This window comes from Typopeltis vanoorti, chromosome 4, assembly GCF_054136105.1.
Source record: "Typopeltis vanoorti isolate ZY-2024b chromosome 4, IOZ_Tvanoo_1.0, whole genome shotgun sequence".
NCBI classification, from domain to species: domain Eukaryota; kingdom Metazoa; phylum Arthropoda; class Arachnida; order Uropygi; family Thelyphonidae; genus Typopeltis; species Typopeltis vanoorti.
In genome coordinates, this window is record NC_143552.1 from 98,949,220 (window position 1) to 98,972,917 (window position 23,698).

Below are 23,698 nucleotides of genomic sequence, written 5' to 3' on the forward strand. Positions count from 1 at the left end.
TGCTGGATTTATGTTCAGTATAATCATCATCATATGGGATAATTACTGGAATCCTGTATCAATTATGGAATGAAAAGTAATATCAGAAAAACAAAGGTAATGAAAATAGCAAGGAAAGAGGCAAATATCGATATTAGAATAAATGGGGAAAAATTGAATCAAGTAAAGATTTAAATATCTAGGAAGTGTTATTAGCAGTGATGGAAGATGTAAAAAGTGACATAAAAGCAAGAATAGAGATGCTTAATATATCTCCTTTTATTTACTATTCACTTGTTGACAGTTACAGCTTTTCCAGTCTAAGAATTCACTTTGCTAAGATGTCCGTTTTGGAATCCTCTATTGATATCTTTCAACTGCCATGTTTTCTTAAAAAAATTCTAAAACAAAATTCTGTGGTCTGCATTCTCAAGCTTCCATTCTCTCTTCCCTCTTGTTTCCTTCCATTACCCAGGTATGGAATGTTCTCTCTGTCAACTGTCAATCATCCATCAATATTCTCATTGTGCATGCACTCCTGTTGCACTAAGCAGCAGTCTAGACATTAGTAATGGCTGACATGTAATCATTGTTAGCGAAAAATCTAGTCACACATCCTTACTAACCACACTCTTACACAACTTCCAGGCGTGACCTCTACTTCTCTCTGTCTCTCTCTCTGTTCATCATGTATTGAAAATTTTCCTTTGTGTCACTCTTATAGAACTCCTTTAATAAGTTTCTTCCTATTAACTGAACTTTGAAATCCACACATCTTCAACCTGTCATCATAGAGTGCATTCCACAGACCTGTCACCAGCTTGATCACTCATTTCTGAATCCTCTTCACTTTATCCTGATCCCCCCAAAACTCAGATGACCAAATCTGTGCACAGTAGTCGAGATGTAACTGAATCATAGTATTATAAAAAGGTATAAAAACCTCACTATTTTTACTAGTTAGCATGTTTTTTCAAAAGCCAACTAATCTTTTGTACTATTTTACCAACTTTTGCAACATGTCCTCTGAATTTCAACTCTGTCCATTATTATCCCCAAGTCCCAAGCTTCATCAATTTCCTGCAATCCAGTACCATCAATGTGATACACAGTATGCAACCTTTTCAACTCGAAGTACATAACTGTACATTCTGCAATATTAAATTCATAATGAAGAATTTATGGAGATACAACACACATGTTAAAATAATTACTTTACTTAACAATAAGCAAGTAACAATCTATGTTTCGACCTCTGTATTGAAGTTATCATCAGGAAACATACATATGTACAATATACAAGTTACATGCCGATGCACTATACAAAAGTAAAATGAATCTAAATGTTTTTTAATCATTTATCCTAGCCTTACCTCTGGTGGGATAAAACTTCAGCCAAAGCACTCCATATTTATTCCCGTTTGGAAAAAGCTTTGTTGAGAGAACAGATCCACGAGGCCTGCAAAAATTTAGCAGTTTGAGTACTAGCCATTGTTTAACTACAAAAATTAGAGCTATTGAGCTACTTAAATCTCAATATTTGGGATTAAGAACAAAGAAAAATTAATAGTGAAGTTTCAAGCACTAAAACAACAAGAAAGCAGCAGATGATCTGGATGCCTTATCCAGAGGAACAGCCAATTACAAACCAGTGATATAAGAATCAGCCAATCACCTACGAGTGAAGTTAGAAGCAACCAGCCACCAACGGGCCATGGCCAAGTGATCAACAAATCCAGCTACAACCTTAACCCCAGGGAGATCTCGCTTCTGTAGAAAGGCCTGAACTATGGCATTGCATCCAGGTCAGTTAACAAATTAATTTTATTTATCAATTTTATTTAGTTGAAGAGGTGTAAAATCCCTCCCCTCCAATTTAGCCGACAAATATGAATGGAAACATCGTACATATTAAACAACTAAGTTGCAACCTAACCAGAACAAAAAATTGGCACTTAAATCACTAAAAAAAATAACACTGGCATCTTGATTACAAAAGCAGATTAATGTAATGCTACTGTTGTCCTTGATCAGATAGTATACCTAGATAAAATGAACCTATTTTATCTAGTATCTAATGGTACGTGTTGTGATCGCAACATGTACCAAATGGTGAATTACAACCCTACAAGCCATATCAAAAAGAAAACCAGAATTAATGAAATCAGTGATCATATGGCCAGAGGAAACAACCAAAAAACTTATACTGCATTATGCCCATGCTCCCAGAATTTATGGTCTCCCAAAAATACACAAAACAAACACACCACTGCAACCGGTAGTTGAAGGAATCGATAGCCCTAATTATCACTTAGCTAAGAAATTAGTGGCCATACTCAAGGAGTTGGTAGGTCATTTCCCCTCCTACATAAAAAATACACAACACTTCATAAACAAGATTAGATATGTAACTGCCCTTTTCATTAATAATGTCCCTGTCAATGATACTATTCTTCTCTTACTAAACATATTTCCTCCTGATATCACGGCACTCTTTGCCCATGTACTCCACTCCGGGTATTTTGTCTGGCAGAATAATTTTTACCTTCAAAAAGAAGGTATGGCCATGGGCTCACCACTTTCCTGCCAATAGTTAACTTTTACATGGAAGACTTCAAGCAACGAGCTCTAGATTCTACCAGCCTAAAACCCAAAGTCTGTCTCAGATATGTTGATGATATTTTTGCCATTTGGCTCTATGGTTGCAAAACATTAAATGCATTCCTAAGCCACCTGAATTTTCTAGACACACTCGTCACATGTCTTTCCTCAGGCTGCCTCTCCTTCATTGTCTACCACAAACCTACACAAGCCAATACATACATAAAAATTCATACCACCATCCAACACAAAAACTAGGAGTCATCAGCACCCTCAAACATGAGCCCTAACAATTTGCTCCAATGAACAACCTCTGAACCATGAATTTGAAATCATTAACCAAACATTTGCAAAAAAAATGGCTACAATAAAAAAAACTGTTCACAAGATCCTCCATAAAAATGGCATTAAAAGCAAAAAGGAATACAAGAATGCCATAGCCATACCCCACCTTAGGGTCATTTTGGAAAAAATAGATAGATCACTATATAAATACATCAAGACAACCTTCAAACTCCTGGAAAAACTAAGAAATTTACTTAGCTCCTCCAAAGATCCTCTACCATACCTTGCCCATGCAGGGGTTTACAAAATTCAATGTACCTGTAACCTATCTTCCACAGGGGAAACAGGATGCACCATCACAATCAGAAAAGAGGAACACAAAAACTACATTAAATGCCTCCACTATGGTAAAACAGGTCTATCAGACCACACTCTCCAAACATGCCACAGAATTGACTCGAAAGGCACTAAGTCCCCACACCGCACCAAAACCTGGTATGAAAGAAAATTCAAAGAAGCTTGTGAAATGCTAAAACATCATACAAATCTGAACAAAAATGATGGATTAATTAATCCAAGGATGTGGAGGACCCATCTTCAACCTATATAGCAACCAGAACAACTCCAGACAGAAGAAAATCTCAATATGAAAGGATTGTAGAAATTGTTTAATGCAGTTCTGTTGTTTTTTTTTTTTTCTCACCAGAGTTCAGGGTAGGATATATGATTAACAAACATTTAGATTCATTTTACTTTTGTATAGTGCAATGGCATGTAGCTTGTATATTGTACATATGTATATTTCCTGATGATAACCTCAATGCTGACCACAATCATTATTCTTTGCACACAGTGCCAATTTATGTAAAACATCCTGCAGTATATCTACATTATCTTTATCAAACTGTTGCCCTCCCCAGTTTTATTCATTAGCAAATAACTCAGTATCTTCCCTTAAATCTTTCCCTATACCTTCTTCTTCTTCTTCTTCTCTCTTCCATCATCTATGTGGATGATGGTGAGGCCAAATGAACTCTTTCCACTTCTGTCTGTCCCTGGAGTGTCCCGAACAATTCTGTCCAGTTTGGTGTTGCTTGTTGTGATTGGTTTTCAGGCACTCTTTTATTTTGTCTGTTCCATCTAATTCTGTGCCGTCCTTTGGCTCTTTTACCTTCCATCATTGTATTCAGGGCTTTAGATGGTAGTCTTTCTGTTCCCATTGTGGTCACATGGCCAAACCATCGCAGTCTTCTTTCTTGGATTTTGTCTATTATTGTTATTTCTTGTTTTAGTCGTTTCCTTATGTCTTCCTTATGTTAAGATTTTGGAGAAATTGGTAAGAATTCATATACTGAATTTGGCAGATGAGGGCAATATTAGTTATGCAGACCAACATCAATTTTTCAAGGGGGCACTCTTGTTTTAGCAATCTGGTTAACTTTTACAATAGAGTAAGAAGCGCAGTGGATGAGTGGTAAGGGATATACTATATTTATTTATTTTATTTATTATTATTATTATTATTATTTTTTTTTTTTTTTGCAAAGGCATTTGACAGTGTGCCACAACAAATTGGTTTTTAAGTTGCAACATATGTGTTTGGATATTATTGGATTGGATTGGATTGGATTGGTAATTGGCTTTCTGATAGATAACAGAGAATTGTATATGGGAGAGCAATATCAGGGAGTAGAAGGTTTACAAGTAGAGTTCAGTACTGGGACCATTACTGTTCAATCTTTATATCAGCAATATTGTCACAGGACTATAGGGAATATTCAGTTGTTTGCAGATGATGTGAGGTTTGGGACAGTTATTAGTAATAGCGTTGATGTTTTTGTTCTTCAAGAGGATTTGAATAAACTTAAAGGGTGGGTAAATGAATGGAGATATCAGTTGAATGCAACTAAATGTGTAAGGTTTGAAATTTGAGATCCACAGATGGGATGCTTCATACTCAATAGTTGGAGTTATATTGGAAGAAGTGGAGGAAGCAAGAGATCTTAGGGTGATTGTAGATATAAATTTGAAGTTCAGAGAACATATTGCAAAGGCTCTGAAGACATCTTGGAGAATTGCTGCAATATTGAGGGAGGACATTGATCATGAGAGATAAGAGTAGTGGTCCAATTGTATAAAGTTTTGATTAGATCACATTGGATTTCTGTACTTGAGCTGGTCATCAGGATTTGAAGGGTTAAGTAACCTTGGAGAGAGATAGATAACAGAAATGATATCAGAACTGTACAATGTTGGGTTATGAGAATAGACTGAGGGCATGTGGATAGAAGAAAGTGAGAATATGATTGAGACATTTAAGTTGTTGCAGAGTTATTATTGGATTAATACCAGAGAGATTTTTTCTGTGGTAGAACAAGGAGCCATCTGCGGAAGTTACCAAAGAAAATAATGAATATAAAGTTAAAAATCAGTATTTTTGCGTGGAGAGTGGTAATAGCATGGAGTGCATTGCATGAGAAAGTGGAGAAACTTCAAACTGTGGATAAGTTCATAGAGTGGTATGATAGACTTTTATTTTTTTGTTGACTAGTATTAACCTCTCACAGTGAGTCTTGTGACTCAATGGATATCAGGAATGATAATAATAATCATAATGATACTTGAACCAACTTACAGTTCACATGTGTTGGATGAGGACATCTGCCTCCACTTAGTCAGTTTCTTGACACACATTCACTTTGAAAACTTTTATTTTATTTTATTTGTGTTGGCCTAGATTGTTAAAATTTTTTTCTTTTATTATTATTATTATTATTATTATTATTATTATTTTGGCTATGTTTCAGAACAAAACTTAGGTATGTCTGATCGTTTGCAGTATGTCAGTTACAATATATTAATTGGCCAATAAATAAATATAAGACAAATTCACTGCTTGCTAATGGCAAGTATACACAATCAACATACTCTTAAAAATAAATGCTGAAAAGGTGTTCTTTGCTTTGCTTCTTTGACTTGATCTTACAAATATTAAGATACTGGATTTATTAATTTTTTTTACTACCCATTGAAATTACTTGAAACATTGAAACTAATCACTGAACACTAATAAAATCAACCTATTCTACTTTATGTAATTTAAAAATAAAAATATAAAAGATATATAAAAATTTAAAAATATAATTTCAGCAGTTTTAAAAAATAGCAAAATAAATATTAGAAGTAAAATAAAACAGTATGCAGTAACGAATCATGCATTGCCTATAATGGTTAACCCCAAAGTTTTACCCTTTTTTTAATGTTTTTATTCCTTCTGTTTTTTATGTATTTATTTTAAAATTTTAAGACTTTAAGATTGTAGAATTTTGCTATAAAACTTTTAAATTGATGCTTTTTTTTTAAGGAGGTATGATGTCGACTTTTCTTATGGGCTGCTTAGATGAGCGTACAAATAAATGGTGCACTGTAACCAAGGTTGGTGGAGGGCATGATGATGCTACTTTAAAAAGGCTTCAAAAAGAGTTAAAGATGATAAAAATTAGCAAGGTAAAGTAATTTTATAGATCATATAAGGTTTGTTTTAATGAATTAACTATATGTTTTATTTTAATTTCAGAGTGAAATGTAGACCTATTTATACTTGAAGTCTCTCTACTCAGTGTTTATTACCATATGTTAAAAGAAGTCCTATATACCAAAATATCTAAATTTTCCATTAAATAAAAACAAAGAATTACTATTTTAATTAAAATTGGAGTAAGTAATGCTTGTATTGAGCAATTAAAGCTTTCATTAGAGTAAAATACAAAGTAATACAGAGTTTGTGCCAATTTTATCATGAATTTCATCAGTATATATACCACTATTACTTGAAGAATTCTGTTTACTCAGATTAATGATTAATAAAATAACAATGTTAAATGTCAATTATTTGACATTTAACATTGTTATTTTTTCATCCTAAATTTATATGAAAACATATGTTATTAAGGTAACGATATCTTCATAATCTCTCTCCCTCTGGTAAGCTTCAAAACTTAATTTTCAGCTCATTTGGTTATAAAATAAAGATGGAGCCTATTATATTTCTATATTCTGTGTGTAAGGTTCTATGCTCTTGTGTTTCAGTTCTGCCATGTCTACCATGAGTTCACTTATGAAGAATTTAGCTTTCTGACATTGGATTGTTATGGTACTGAACAGAGAGTTTTTGCCTTCTTTAGGTTTCTGCGTGGTCTGATGATAACCAACAGTTCAGCTGTCAGGCCAGTGAAACTCTAATCAAAAGCACTAATAAAAGATGAATATGGGCTCTTGAGTAGAGTATGTTTTTTAAGTCATGTCAGCCTAGGCACCACTTAAAATATTTGAGATGTTTTAAGTTTCAGATTATTTGCTTGTAATAAATTAACTCTGGATGGGATAAAGAGGCAGATAACCAAACTGATATCAGGACTCTATAGTGTTAGTTATGAGATAGACTGAAGACATGCAAATTACAGTTTGGTGGATAGAAGATAAAGGCATGATGTGATTGATGCATTTAAACTGTTGAGAGGTATTTAAAGGATTGACATGGGAGGGGGGTTTCAGATAGTAGAACAAGATAGAAGAAGGACAAGAGGTCATCTCTAGTAGTTGTGAAAGGAGCTGGTGAGTAGGGCAGTGAGAAGTGGCTTCTTTTTTTTTTTTTCATGGATGGTGATTGAAGTGCTTTATTGCAGAATTTATTGCATTCACCGTGCAGATGGTGAATGGTTTTAAGGAGCGATATGATATGATAGATTTTGTGTTGTCTAAGATGGGCCTTCCACAGTGAGTCCAATGACATCATGAGGTTTGGAATAATAATAATAAATAATGATGGATTTATCATATCCTCTGTATCCACTGCTTTATATCTAAATTGAAGTCTTTATGGCTCTGTATCTTGTGTAGTATTCTTTACTCTGATTAATGGTAAATATGAGGAACTGATGATGAACAATGAAAGTTTACCAAAGAAAGGATTTCATTACTGTTCTTTTTATTTGTTTGTACTGTTTCCCACATCAAGAATAAAAACAGCTGTTGATGATAAAGTAAAAAAAAAAAAAACCTATCGTCATGATAGTCACTTGACATAGGAAAACACATGTTACTTTCAAGTCTCAGCAAAATCCAAACCGGACAGAAAACATGGGAAAAGACCGCAAACTGGAAAAGGTTAAGAAACTTTGGAAAAAGAAAAATATGGTGAAGTATGCTACATGGAACATTAGAAGCATAGCACATAAAGAAAAAGAATTAGATAAAATTTTAAATGACAAAAATATAAAAATTGGAGTTCTTACAAAAACAAAAAAGAAACTCTAATTACAACATCATATATAGTGGAGTGGACAGACAAATATATGCAAAAGCTGGTGTAATGATTTGGATCCATAAATCAGTTGAAGCAAAAATAACTCATTATACATATTGGAATGAAAGAATATTAGAAGTGTGATTAAAATTAAAGAAAATTTAACAGTTGTTGGAGTGTATGCCCCTGAAGAAGGAAAAGAAGAAGAAACTGATTACTTTTACAAGGAATATATGAAAAATTAAATAAAACAGACCATATAATTATAGCCAGACAACTTAATGCCAGAATGAGAATGAAAAAAATTAACAATAATATAGAAAAATTTGGAGAACCAACAGTAAACAAAAATAGAAAGCAACTCATTGATTATATAATATATAATACTTTAAAAATAATGAATACATTCTACAAACATAAAAATATGCATAAATATACATGGTGTGCAAAAGGACAAAAATCAATAATAGACATTACTTAAATTAAGGGGATATTAAATCCCACATAGTTTTAAAACCGAATAAGAAACTCAAAGATTGGAATCAGAGAGTTTCTTGCCGAATATAGTAAACTATAAAGTATCGGCGACACTAGCGTTAGCCAATGCAAGTGATCCTAGTATGTAGTACAATACCAGGGCAACTCGTTGCAAAGGTGGGGGAAGTTCAGATCGCTATTCTTAGGTATTTTCCATAATGTAAAAACACATTTCCTAGGAAATGTATGCTGTTATTACATTATGGAGGGAGGTCACTACCCAGACCGGTTTCAGCCTTTTTTGAGGCTTCAACAGTGAGTAGCTAGACCTAATACCAAAGTGTATAGCGAAAAGAACTTATGTACTCTGCGAACGAGTTTTCCAAACAAACTATGTGGGATTTAATATCCCCTTAATTTAAGTAATGTTTTCATTGCCGAAATGAAGCTTATTAGCTCTTTATACTTAAGTAATTTAATGGTTGCACCTGTTTGGAAAACTCGTTCGCAGAGTACATAAGTTCTTTTCACTTTATACTTAAGTCAATAATAGACTACTTTATAGCAAATGAAAAAGCTGCAAACCTCTTCCTAGATGTTAAAGTCAGAAAAGGGCTAGAAATCAACACAGATCACTATTTAGTGCAGACAAAACTAAGGTTTCCACCAAACTGGTTACAAAAAATACAAAAAAATCAACAAACTAGAGAAACAAAATCTAATTACAAAGTAAGACTACTAAATTATTCAAGTATAAGAAATTTATACCAACAGAGGATTAATAACTACTTAGAAAAAATACAAGAAAATGAAGACATTGAGAAAAAATGGAATAATATAAAAGAAATTATTGCATCAGCAGCATATGAAAGTCTAGGAACACACAAAAAATATCATAAAAATAAAAAATTACATATATGGGACAATGAAATAAAAAACAATAATTGAAAATAAAAAAGCTGGCTTTTGAAAGATGATTAAGTAGCAAAAAACAAGAAGGTGAAATTTAATATAAAAAAAGACGAGCAATAGCCAAAAGAGAAACCAGGAAGAGACACAGAGAAAGCTGGGAAAAATTTGCATCATATCTAGTAAATGACATATACAAAATAAGTCCCAATGCATATAAAATACTAAAACACATGAATGCAGAATATAAATGAAACTGCAAATATAAATTGTGAAATAGATGTAAAAGAATTCTTGGATTACTTTACAGATCTTTGGACAGATGATACTAACATGATACTAACATAAAAAAAAAATTACACCAAAAATTTACAAAATACTTTAAATGATATAATAACAATGAAAGAATTAAAGGAAAACCCAAGTAAAATAAAAAATGGCAAATCAGCAGGAGAAGATGGGATAAACTCTGAACTGTATAAATATTTGCTGGAAAAAAATTTCATCAAAGATGATTAAAATTTTTTAAATAAAATATATACAAATGGACAAATACCAATAGAATGGAATACAAGTATAGTAATACCTATATTTAAAAAAGGGAATAAAATAAAACCTGCTAATTACAGAGGTATTTGTTTATTGAATACATGCTGCAAAAGATATAGTAGAATACTCAATGAAAAATTAAAAATACAGTGAAAAAATATTATTAGAATGTCAAAATGGATTTAGAAAAGGATGCTCTATAATGGATGGAGCTTGGAAAAAATACAAGAAAATGGGGGCATTGAGAAAGAATGGAATAATATTAAAAGAAATTATTGCATTAGAAATTATTTTACTACGTTCAGTATTAAATATATACAAAGATAATAAAATAAAAATATATGAATAAACGTCTGAAAAACAATCTATAAACCAAGGAGTAAGACAGGGATGTCCTCTCTCTCCAACACTTTTCAGTATTTATACTAATGAAATATTAATACAGTGGAACACCTTAAACAATCCAGGTATAGAAATTTCATAATAAAAAAACAAATACTCTTTTATTTGCAGATGATCAGATAATAATAATATCAGATAAGAAAGACAATTTACAAAGAGCAATATATAATTGAAACGTTATAGTATGACAGTTGGGAATTAAAATTTCAATAGATAAAACTAAAACAATGGCATTTTGTGGACAAACTCAAGTTAGAAGTAAAATAGTTATTAATAATAAAATAATAGAACAGATAAATACTTTCAGTTATCTAGGATGTGAAACATCATATGAAGAAGAAAAGGACATAAAATTAAAGTCTTCAAAATTTTTACAGATTATCAGCCTGATAAATAGAACACTCAATCCAAGTATAGTACAAAAGAGAAACATGCTTGAAAATATACAATACTTTAGCAGTGCCCACATTATATGGCAGTGAAATCTAGGCAATAAACAAACAAGATAAACAAAGAATAAAAACAAATGAAATGATATTTATGAGAAGAACTGTAAAATACACATTATTAGACCAAAAAAGGAATGAAAACAATTATAAACAAAAATAGATAGAACATGTAAACTGAATGGCCAACATCTAATATCCTAAACAAATACTAAAATATACACCAATGGGAAAGAGAAGGTGGGTAGACCTCAAAAGGATATTGGATAGATAATGAGACCAGAACAGACTAATATGGTCTATACCCATAATTAGCATTATGATGATGATGATGAAAAAAAACTTGACCAAATTTAGGTGTAAGATCATTCTAGTTGTGTTGCCCATTGGCAAATATTGAGACTGTTATAATGAAGTCAATCTTTTAGATACAGTCCAGCTATTATTTGTTCTTGAACTCCAGCATATTCTTAAAGGAGTTTTTGGGTAGCCAAGTACTACTTGATTTGAAAGGTTTTTTTTAAATAAAAAATTTTTTTAAAATTTTCCAACTCCTTTACAACAATTACCAAGCTAATGGGCAACTCTAACAGAGCCATTTGACACATCCCAACTTGGTATTCTCTCTAAATGCTATAATTTCACTTAATTGCTCCAAAACATATTTTTATAATAAATTTTTTATTGAACATTGATTGAAATATAAACTAGTTTATCTGAAATTGCAATAAAATCAAACTTGGAGTTGCACATGGAGAACTACGCTGTTCTTCCTAACATTAAAAACAACAACAACTCTATTAAAAAAGTTAAGTTCTGTATTCTAATGAGAAATCTTAATTCCTCTTAGTGCTAAAAAGTGTTATTCTAGGACAGAAATACTATGTGATGGATTATTCTTTGCTTCTTTGAGATCACATGATTTACAGATACTTTAATTGTTACTTTTTTTAATAATTTTTCTCGCCAACAAAAGGTTGTAGTCTTACAAATACATTACTGTCATAGACAGGCTAAGGATTAGATAATTCAGAAATCTTGCTCTCTAAAGATACAGCATGAAACCATCTACTAAGGCCTCTAATAAGCTCTAATTAATCTTACACCAGTGAGACTGTTGTTCAAATGAAATTTCAGTGATTAAATTTCATTTTGGCATGAAATTCATTTGCAACTAAAATATTTATGAAAGGTTTCACAGTGAGATTCAAACCAGTGATATACTAAATTGAAGAGCAGAAGCACTATCCATTCTGCTGGGTGGACCACACAGAGTCAGATCAGTGCTGTCAGCAGATTAGTAGATGCAGCTTACAAATTAAAGTATAACATGGAAATTTTTCAGAATATACAGTTTCTGAGATTGTTGACTTCAGTGGATAGTCCAACATATACTTACAAAAAGTGTTATCTAGGACTTTGTTTGTTATTGCTGACTAGTTGCTGTTAGAGGCAAAAGAATGCTTTGGCAATGAGGCAATTACCAAGGGTGCCCATGTCAGTGTCAGAAGGTTGCTGGATATTTTACTAATTATTGAACTTGGATGTGGTGACAGCCCAAGACAGGAAGGTGTGGAGGAGACTCATTATCAACAGTGACCCCACTTAAGTTGGAGAAGAAGAAAAAAAAGAAGAAGAATTAAAATTGCCATGTTATAAAAGGTGCTTAGCTACAAATTTTCCAAGAGTGCTAAAAGCCTTGCTGCACTGCTGGTTGTCCTTCATTATCAGGAATATCTTGCACTTAAAGGACAAATTAGCTGGTGCTTGAGTTTATGAGTTAGACTTGATGGCCATTTTTGACAGCCTGATTGTTAATGAATAATCTCCCTCACTCCATTAGAAACATGGAAACATGATTCTAACTTTATTGTGAGCATATTACACAAGTAATTTTTCTTAAATAAACATCCAGTCCAGAATGTCTGCATCTATCAAATTCTAAATGATGTGTGATCAACACAAGTACCAGACTGGTAAATGGTAATAAACAGTCAAATGTTGTTTAGAATGTACCATATAATAATTAGCCAAAGTATATGAAATAGATTTCATAATCATTCCTTCTATTTGTTATATTAACTCTCGACACATATTAAATCAATAGCACTGATGAGAAAATTGAATAACTTGACCAAATCAGGAGAAAAAATCATTCAATTTTCTCATCAGTGCTATTGATTTAATATGTGTCGAGAGTTAATATAACAAATAGAAGGAATGATTATGAAATCTATTTCGTATACTTTGGCTAATTATTATATGGTACATTCTAAACAACATTTGACTGTTTATTACCATTTACCAGTCTGGTACTTGTGTTGATGACACATCATTTAGAATTTGATAGATGCAGACATTCTGGACTGGATGTTTATTTAAGAAAAATTACTTGTGTAATATGCTCACAATAAAGTTAGAATCATGTAATTTATCTTCTATTCCTAGGTGTTTTAATTATGGGAAAACGATAGCCTATCATACTTTGTTTACTAATGGGGGGGGGGAACCACTCTGGCCAACATATATATTAGTTTTCCAGTACTATGCAGGTCAGGAATCTGGGGATCATTACTACTCTCATACATAGAGCTTGTTTCCTGTGCTCCAGTGACTTTCTGTTATAACAGGAATTTGGGCATTAAATACAAATTTATCTATCTAGGTATAGATATCTAAAAGATCACATTCTCATTCAGGTGAGGACTAAATGGTGTTGCTATTCCATATGTGAATAAAGTACCAAAATGAATAGCCAGTAGCCTGCGGACCATTAATCTACATTATGCCTTTTACTCTGTTTATGAACTTCCTTTTTTAATTACTATCCAGACACAAACAGGATTTCTCAATTCTTTATTTTACTCAGCCATTTATGAAATATTCCATGCTTTTGTGGCCTCCTGTAATTTGAATGATGACACCATCAGGACTACATTTGTTATCCAAAACCAGAGAAGCTTGAACATTATTGGCATTCTGCCATGAAACTAAGCACAGAGTCTAGTGGAAAAAAGATTAGTGTTATTTAAGAAGACAGAGCGATTTCTCCTTAACAATTGTTAGAGCAGGTTGTGGTCTCTAGATAATATATATGGCTCTGCTAGTAAAGTGAATAGCCTCCACTCTCCAATCAATCACTGTAAGTGAATCCCACTGTAGTATGAGCATTTGTAACTATCTTTTGATGAAGCTGAATTTCATTTCCCTATGTGAATTATAACTCTCCAAAGCTATGACAATCTTAGGAAAATGTTACTCCTTATATATATATATATATATATATATATATATATATAAGGAGTAACCCACAAAAGGTTGTAAAAGGTGATATCTGGATTAATATTTAGATCTGGGAACACTGCTCTAGAGCCACTCAAGCTACTTTGACATTTTCACAAAGAAGGAGGGGCTCTAGAGCAGTGTTCCCAGATCTAAATATTAATCCAGATATCACCTTTTACAATCTTTTGTGGGTGAAATATATATATATATATATATATATATATAAGGAGTAACATTTTCCCAAGATTGTCATAGTTTTGGAGAGTTATAATTCAAGATCCTGTAGAACCCAGTTTAACCATTTCACTCACTTTAAGGCCGAATGATTTACATGGTGACTGCATTGAAAAGAAACAACTTTGAAGCCTTATAATTTTTTTCCTTGAAGAATGCAAAAAAAGGGGGGCATATTCACAAAGATCACAGTCAGTACACTACATTTTGTCTTTCGCAGACAAAAAAAATAAAAAATAAAAATACCTAGCAGGATATGATTTGCTGATATTTGTTACCAAAGGATGGATCTATCTCTATGCATCCAGTGATTTTGCACTCAGGCATCAAGGAAGGAGTGGACAGACACCACAAGATGAGTGAGGAGGAACCCTATCCTGCTAAAATATGCAGATAGGTTGGCAGTTATCTAATTATGGTGCTGCAAGCAACTGAAATATGTTTCTGACAGGTCGTGCATGTTTAAACATACCACAGCTGTTTGTGACACCTAACCAACTGTATATTTTGTCCTACTGGTCTTATTCTCACACCAGACTGCTTCAAATGAACGGCAGCCTTTCCACCTATCTCTTATTCTTTTTGGCTGCAATTCATCCACTATCATCAGCAGTTCCCCCACCCCAACCCATCATATTGTTTCTATCTTCCTTGAAAATACTAAATCCTTCTCATTCTATCCCTGTAACTGCATCATATGTTGTTAGCCATGTCTCACTAATGCATATAACTTTTGGAAGGTTTCACTGACCAATTCCCCCAAACTCCTCCCTCTTGTTCCTGATACTTCTGGCATTAGTGTATATAGAAACTACAGCATCCTTTTAGGCTTCCATCTACCTTTACTACCTAAATTGACTATCTTATTCATTATTTTTGCTTGAGAGACTAGATTCCCCACTTGGTCATTCTCACACTCCCTCACCTCATGGGTGCCTTCGCACAAACCCACCTGCTTCCATCATAATTGTTTATATATATAATTGTTAATAAGTTTTTCTGAATTTGCACTTCAGTATGCTCAATGAACAAAGCTCTCTAGACACCTAACACCAAAACTATTTAGATGCAGTCCATCAGCATTATATAAATCCTTTTTTTTTCTGTCAAATACTGAACACATATTCACAAATCATACATCATTCCTTCTGCACAACTATGTATTGATTCCTTAGCTACCAATGCCCTCCTCCTCAGTTCAACTGTCTCATACCATAGTGGGAGACTTACAATCTTCACCTTCTTGCTCTTAAGTTTTGCCTCTATCATTATATCTATCTATCTATCTATCTATCTATCTATATATATATATATATGTAATTAATAAAAATAGAGAAATATCCTCTTCTCATTCATGGTAGTAATACACTATAGATTTACAACCTTTTAATGGGTGGAAGTTAGATAAAAAAAAAAGAGTCTTAAGATATCAAAGATTCGTAAAGGATGGATATATTTCCAGCTGATTAACTGTATAGAATATAATAGTAACTTATAACAGTGGTTACATTATAACATATTGAAGAATTCCTAAGTAGGTTATTAAACAGCAGGAAACAGATGCTGTGAGATTTAGTTTATAAATTATCCTTTATTCTATCACTATATTACTCTATCCAGGATTTGATAATGCTTTTTATAATTCTTCTGTTTAATATTATGTTTCAGGATCCTAGTAAAGTTCCTAATTGGCTAAACGTCAAGAAGATTTTGGTTCCTGACTTTGTATCTAAAAATCCCAAGGTAGTATTTTCTTGAGACTGTGGTCTGGGTAATACTTTTTTTTGAAGATTAATTAAAAAAAAAAAATGAAGGATAAATAATGTAGACCTCCTTAAAGATCAAAGCTAGATAACTGAAAAGAGATATTCACTTATCTTAAACAGCTTAACCTTCCTAGCATGTTACAGCAGAAATTAGAAAACCATCTACCATTCAATACTTTGCCAAACTGTGTTTCTGATTCTGTCTGCTGAAAAACATATACACCAAATGATAAGTAAATATAAAAGCACATCATGCAATGCCATCTTGCACAGAATTATGCAATAATAAAAATATAGGGAGCCTCTGAAATTCACTTGTTATCATTGATGCATTATCCTCATTAAGTTGCTAGGTTTAGATTCCATCTAGGTTATGAAGAACATTTATACGAGTATAATAAATTTAGTTTAATCCTTTATCCAAGTGTGAGCAAACAAAGTTTGCACCTGAAAATATCTTCAGGACTGAGGTAAGGTCACCGGGCAATTCATAGCAAAGGTGGACCGAGTTGACATCACTCCTATCTCAGTATCTCCCATAATGCAAAACACATCTCCTTGTGGATATGTATAATGTTATGCATTAAGGGAAGGGCTTTCAACATTTATAAGAGCCTTTCAGCTGAAGATGAGTTGGCTCATACAGAGATGAAAAGGTTTTTCCTCTCAGGAACTTGGGTTTTTCATTTTGCATACAAATTGGCCAGAAGAACACATGCAATTAATAGACATAAATTTTGCAGTTAGGATTAACCACCCTATCTAGGATTAATTAGATTTCTAAAAGCTAAGTTAAGCCATAATGAGCCATGATCCTAACACATTGAAGAATATATATATAAATGCTATACAGAGCTAGAGCCATCTGCTTTAATGATATTACTCCAAATTGAATTAAAATACATGTTCTATAGTTTCACCCATAGTAGGTACAGTTTTACAAAAATAAAAAGATTATTACCGTCTGTGTACATACACTATCTAATAACATGTAGACTAGTAAGAAAATTATGGACCACTAAACCAAGTCATTCCTCACATTAGGGAAACTTGAAGAATAAAGAAAGAATGAAAAAATCTGTCAGGCATCAAGTATAAACACTGTAAACCAGTATTTTAACTATTCTCTGTTATCCACTCTTCTGAGACTGAAATCCATCCATTATGCTTTTCCATATTTATGAATCCTTATGGTAAAAGCAGACTAGTGGACCATGTGTTCAGAGTTCTCATTACAATAATGCTTCAGAAGCCAAAGACTTGTTAATTGGCATATATGCCACAAATACCCCTAATTTAAATAAATTGGACTGCAAGAAATTGTGAAAGATTTTGGAGATTATCACCCTATTCCAAAAACAACAAATCATACCACTCTTTTACCACACATAAAGTATGTAGTCAGGACACTACCTTGAATATTTTGTGCTTGAACTCATTTCTGCATTGTATGCCTTTGTGATCATATTATATTGTTTTAACCTAAAGAATGCTTCAGTAACTGATGAAATTTTTGTAATAAACTCTTTTGCTTGTTTTGTATGATGTGTTGAGATAAGCCATTAAACGTTCAAAGTAATAGAATGGTTGAGGAGGAGCAGGATATGCACAAACAGTGTTCAAAACATCAATGGAAAAGAGGTAGAGCAAGCAGAGGATTTACTTAAATATCATATCAGTATGAATGGTGTTTATGAGGCCAAGAGGATAAAGCATAAGTTAATTATTCAGGTGATAGATGTCAATGAATGTGAATGTGTCTTATCTGTGCTTATGATCTCACTGAAGGTGTTAACAGGAAAGAATTAGAGAACTTTTTTTAAAGAAGGGATAATTGATATAAAGGAAACGTTAATTCTTGTCATGGGAAAATTTGGGAAAGGACAGGCCCAGTGTAGTCAATTCTTTCTATAGCAAGGTCACAGGGATCACAGGAATGGTTTGTTATAGTGATTTTTTAAATAGTATTATGCCTATGGGACGTTGGTCAGATCTCTCTCTTTTTTTTTTGTGGTAGTTACAGCAAGTGAGTTTGTACTGCAGTGTTTGCTATAGTGAGGGTTGACTGCTGTAATAACGGTAAATATACCTATTAGATCTTCAGATGGACACATTCTAGTTATTATGGATTGACTTCATTGGAATTGAACAAAACATTATTAAAGTAAGAGGCAGACTTCGAAGTAAAACTGGTAAGTGAAACTCTTTGAGTGGTAGATGATTTTTATTGCCAAGTATGAGACTGTCACCAAAAGTAGTAGTTTTACACCTTGAGCGACATAAATAATTTACCACCTAAAACCAAAATAGAGGCCCACAATATTAAAGTAATGTACTGTAGATTTATTTACAGGTTTTTTTTTTGTTGTTGTTTGTTTGTTTGTGAGTAGGATGCCCATAACTAGAAAAAAATCACTGAAGACCAAAACTGGTACCTGATGATTTTTGTTTTCTGAAAAATAGTTAACAGTCAAGAAATAATTGAATATCATAAAGACCTCTATTCAGTTTTTTTTTTTTTTTTTATCTTCAAAAAATCATATGTTAAGGAACCAAAGGAGAAATTGTTTAGATTACTAAAACTCTGTGATGTAAATGGATTTTATACATAGTAGTTTCTAATTTATAGTTAAGCAAATCAGAATAATCTCTTATCCATAATTTTGAACTTCATTGTACTGAGCATTATGCCATTCTATCAAAAAAAAAAAAAAAAAAAAAAAAATTGGACATACAAAATATAAACTAAACCTGTATTGATTGATTGACAGAAATTAATAGCATGTTTTTTTCTCCTTTGGCCATAGTATTTACTTTAAGGTGTTATAATCTCAAACTGCAAGAATTTCTTATAGAAAGATGAAGAATATCCTCAGGGGCTCACTTTAGTGAGTACGGGTGTGGCAAACCCAAGGTACTTGATGCTGAACCATGCCTTGCTTCATGTAATATACATCTGTTATATTATCTGTAGACTGGTCCCTCCTCTTCCTCCCTTGATACGTTCTTTCTTCTCTTCTTGCTCCTTTCCCCGAATGCTATTAGAGTATTCGAGGGGAATCTTTCCTATTTTTCTATGTCATTTCGTCTTGTGCTAACAGGACATTATCAAACACTGTAACATGATCAGACCATCAAAAAATGTTCATACCACATCGTCCGTCGCGCGGGTTACCAAGGGACGCGTTCGGGTTTTAGGCAGAGGGACCCGTTCGAAAAATATGTTACAGTCTCCCTTAGACACCACTCCTCAGCACTCTGCTAGAGGAAACTTCATCAATGGGCCCACTACCCGTTTGGGGAGGTGTTTAGGAGCAGCGCAAAGAAATGGTTCTGCAAATGGACGGAAATGGCAATGACAGTGGCATCAGACTATGGCTTTAGGCAACTGGAACATCTTCTCTCTGACAGGGAAGGAGTTGGAACTGGTTGAGGAAGCCAAGCGCTACCGGCTAGACTTAGTAGGGCTTTCTTCAACCAAGAGGAGAGGCTCTGGAACTGTCGACCTGGATAAGGGGTGGAAGTTCTACTACTCTGGTGTGAGCCCAACAATGTCTGCTCAGGCGGGTGTGGGGATATTCACAAGCCCCCAGCTGTCAGACTGTTGCTGAGTGGATCCCATTGGGGGGACGGGTATGTGTGTTAAGGCTTCAGATGAAAAACCATGATTTGGCTGTGGTGCAAGCCTATGCACCTAATCTGGAGTCAGAATACTCTGCCTTCCTAGAGGAAGTGGATGCTACTTTTGACAGGGTGGCAGACATGGAATCAGTCCTGCTAATGGGTGACTTCAATGCACATGTTGGAACAGATGACCAGACATGGAGGGGTGTGGTTGGGAGGAATGGTGCCCCTGACCTTAACGAATGGGTTGAAATTATTGGACTTCTGCTGCACTAACAGCTTGTCCATAATGAATACTTTCTTTCAGCACCGAGACGTCCATAAGTATATATACCTGGTATACAGGGATACACTTGGACAAAGGTCTTTGATTGACTTATTTATAGTTTCAGCAGACCTATTTTCCTCAGTGCTGGACGTTCGTGTGAGAAGAGGGGGCAGAATTGTCAACTGACCACCACCTTGTTGTGTGCACTCTACGGCTTCAGAAACCAGATGCTACCATCAACGCTAGTAGGCCTAAGCAGCTATACCGCGTGAAATGGGAGACATTGGAAAATGAGGCTGTGAGGAAGAATTTTGCAGATGACATTTCCTCCAGGTTCAAAGAGATTCCCAAGCATACTGCAGATGTTGAGGAGGATTGGAAGCTGTTCAGAACAGCTGTCACTGCCTCTGCACTTTCATGGTGTGGCAGAAAGCAGCTCGGCGTGGCAACGGGCAGTGAGAAAAGGACACCTTGGTGGAATCAAGAAGTCCGAAAAACTGTCCGGGCAAAAAAGGAGTCCTACCTAATGTGGCTTAGAGTCAGGTCACCTGAGATGCGTTTGCGGTATGCTGAGGCACGAAAAGCTGCTGCTAAGGCAGTAAAGACAACAAAGCAGAAGGCTGGGAAATCCTTTGGAGAAAGATTAGACTCATCCTATGCAAATGCAAACAAAATATTCTGGCAGACCATCTGCCACCTTCGAGGGAGGAAATCGTGCACAGCAAGGGCAATTAAGGCCTCTGATGGTGCACTTTTAACAACCGAGAAGGATATCTTCCACAGATGGAGGGAATACTTTGAGAGCCTTCTTAACCCGGGTGGCCCAGCAGTTGTGGACATCCAAGAGGTGCAGATCGGGGCGATGACTAGTCTCACAGCAGAAGAGGTCCATTTAGCAATAAAATCGCTAAAATCGGGCAAGGCTGCTGGCAATGATGAAATTCGGCCCGAAATGCTAAATGCCTTAAATCGAGACGGTGTTCTCTGGCTGACTCGAGTGTGTCAGGCTGCTTGGATATCTGGGTGAGCACCAAAGCAATGGCAGACAGGCATAATAATACCCGTCTTTAAGAAGGGAGACCAGAAGGATTGCAGTAACTATCGTGGCATCTCTCTGCTCAGCCTGCCTGGGAAAGTGTATGCTAAGTGCTTGGAAAGACGGTGCAGGAGCATAGTTGAGTCAAAGTTCCAGGAAGAACAATGTGGCTTTCGTCCTGGTAGAAGCACAACTGACCAAATCTTCACTTTAAGGCAAGTCTTTGAGAAATCTTGGGAATATGCCAAGAATGTCTACACATGTTTTGTGGACTTGCAGAAGGCATATGACCGGGTTCCTCGGGATAAGCTTTGGCAAGTAGTACAGGAGTATGGAGTGGATGGTCAACTATTAGCTGCCATCAAGTCCCTGTATGAATGCCCAGAGTTTTGTGTCAGGGTAAACATCACAAAGTCTGAACCTTTCACAGTTTCCGTTGGCCTCCGCCAAGGGTGTGTTCTGTCACCCCTCCTTTTCATAATATTTATGGACTGGATTGATAGGCACAGCCGAGGCAATGAGTGTGTCAGAATTGTAAGATGTAGCATTGGACGTCTGCTTTTTTGCAGATGACCTAGTTCTGCTTAGCTCTTCCACAGATGACCTCCAGCGGACCCTGGATAGGTTTGTAGCTGTTTGTGCAGATGCTGGAATGAAGATCAGTGTGGCCAAAACTGAAACATTTGTGGTCTCAAGACAACCATCCCAGTGCACTCTAAATGTAAGTGTAGTCCCAATGAGGCAGGTGGAGAAGTTTAAATACCTTGGGTCCATATTCACGGATGATGGAAAATGGGACGTAGAGCTAGATACTCAAATTGGCTTAGCAAGCTCAATATTGCGGAAGCTTGGCCGTTCGGTAGTATTGAAGCGGGAGTTAAGCCAGAAGGCAAAGTTGGTTGTCTTCAATACAGTCTATGTCCCCATCCTCACCTATGGTCATGAGAGTTGGGTAATGACCGAACGAATGCGGACACGAATCCAAACGGCTGAAATGAGGTTCCTTCAAGGCGGTTGCGGGGCTGACAAGGCTCGACAGAGTCAGAAGCTCTGCAATTCGGGAAACCCTCAATACTCAACCGCTGCTTCTTCGTGTTGAGAGATCACAGTTACGTAGGTACGGGCACCTGGTCAGAATGCCACAAGAGAGGCTCCCTCAGCAGGCCCTCTTTGCCAATCCAGAGGGTGGGAAGCCACGTGGAAGGCCAAGGACTCTCTGGATAGATTATATCCAAAACCTTGGGTGGACACGTTTGGGAATCCCACCAGAACACCAGAGCTCGGTGGCAGAGGATCGTGACCATTGGAAGCTCCTCTTGCAGCTGTTTCCCCCATAACCCAATTAGGAAAGGTGGACCTTGAAGATGTATGTATGTATGTAAGATGAAGAAGTTGTACTCTACTTACCCTTTAAAGCATTAGTAAATTCGACTGATGAAGAAGGATTCTTAGATATGTGCTTCTGGGTTCCATTTTTTCATGAAATGAATGTTTTCTCATGTTCAAGTTGAGGCTCTGTGAGTATTCAGTGTTATTCTCTTCATATTGCTTGTTACAGTTATTGCTTTATGATTGGAACATTGTTTTGGAAGGTGTAAGAGCTAATGCAGTTAGTTTCAAACGTGCATGATTTTACAGAACATCGGTGTAGGACCTAGTTGTCAGAAGTCCATTCACTACAACCAGTGATTGAATTTATACCATGAGAAGTAGTTGCACATCATTACACAGCAGACTATCAGAATTAGGACATTTCACTCAGGTAAAAAAGCATTCTTCAAATATGTTCATTACACTTGGAAAAGAAGTGGTATGACTTGTCACTCTACAAGATTGATTTCCATTGAATTCAAGTTTGATGTGCTTTGACTTATCCCAGTACAATGTGTGTGTGTTAACTTAATTGTTCTTACCAAAGGTTGTAAGCTGCATTCTTCAGTGAAAATTCATATGAATAGTAATATTTTTGAAACATTTATAGGATTACGTTTTTCTGCCCATCTCCATATGCTGAGTCTCTAGGATCTTATGGTGAAATGAGCTAACCAACGTTTTCAAGAACTATCAGTTCCTGTCATGAAGTATTTTAGGGCAACAAGTCATAGCATCTGTGAACTCAGGAGTGCTTAATTGCTGTGTCATGGCATGTACAGATATTCCGTTGTAAAATTTGTTGTGGTTGTGCATTTTGTATTCTTCTCGGCCATGCCTTCTACTACCCTGCTTTGTCTTTAATTTCTCTTTACCCAATTATCATTAATGGTTAGCGGTCTTAACTCTTGACTGCTGCCATATTTTTTTTTTGCTATATCTAATCTCCCACACTCTATAGTCTAACAAATTTATTTGTTTCACGACTGTGCCAGTTAGACTATATATTGAGTATAAGATCTTAAACAAAAGACAAAGCAGATGTCATTTTCATATTCCTCTCTTTAATCTATTGTTATTATTATCCTTAAATTGGCAAATAAATAAAAATTGCATATACTTCTTTTACGCAGGCTTGAATTTTTTAAGGATAGTGCATTG

The 23,698-nt window shown here is 34.9% G+C and overlaps 1 protein-coding gene across 4 annotated transcripts in view; it reads left to right on the plus strand.

Annotated features, from left to right (window-relative positions):
- LOC150107542 (DNA ligase 3-like) overlaps nt 1-23,698 on the plus strand; it is a 505,727-nt gene that overhangs the window by 322,205 nt on the left and 159,824 nt on the right. For all 4 annotated transcript variants that reach the window (XM_090391370.1, XM_090391373.1, XM_090391372.1 and 1 more), the window contains 2 exons: nt 6,230-6,372; nt 16,141-16,215. In XM_090391370.1, coding sequence (XP_090247496.1) covers nt 6,230-6,372; nt 16,141-16,215 — 218 coding nt within the window. The remainder of the gene's footprint in view (nt 1-6,229; nt 6,373-16,140; nt 16,216-23,698) is intronic.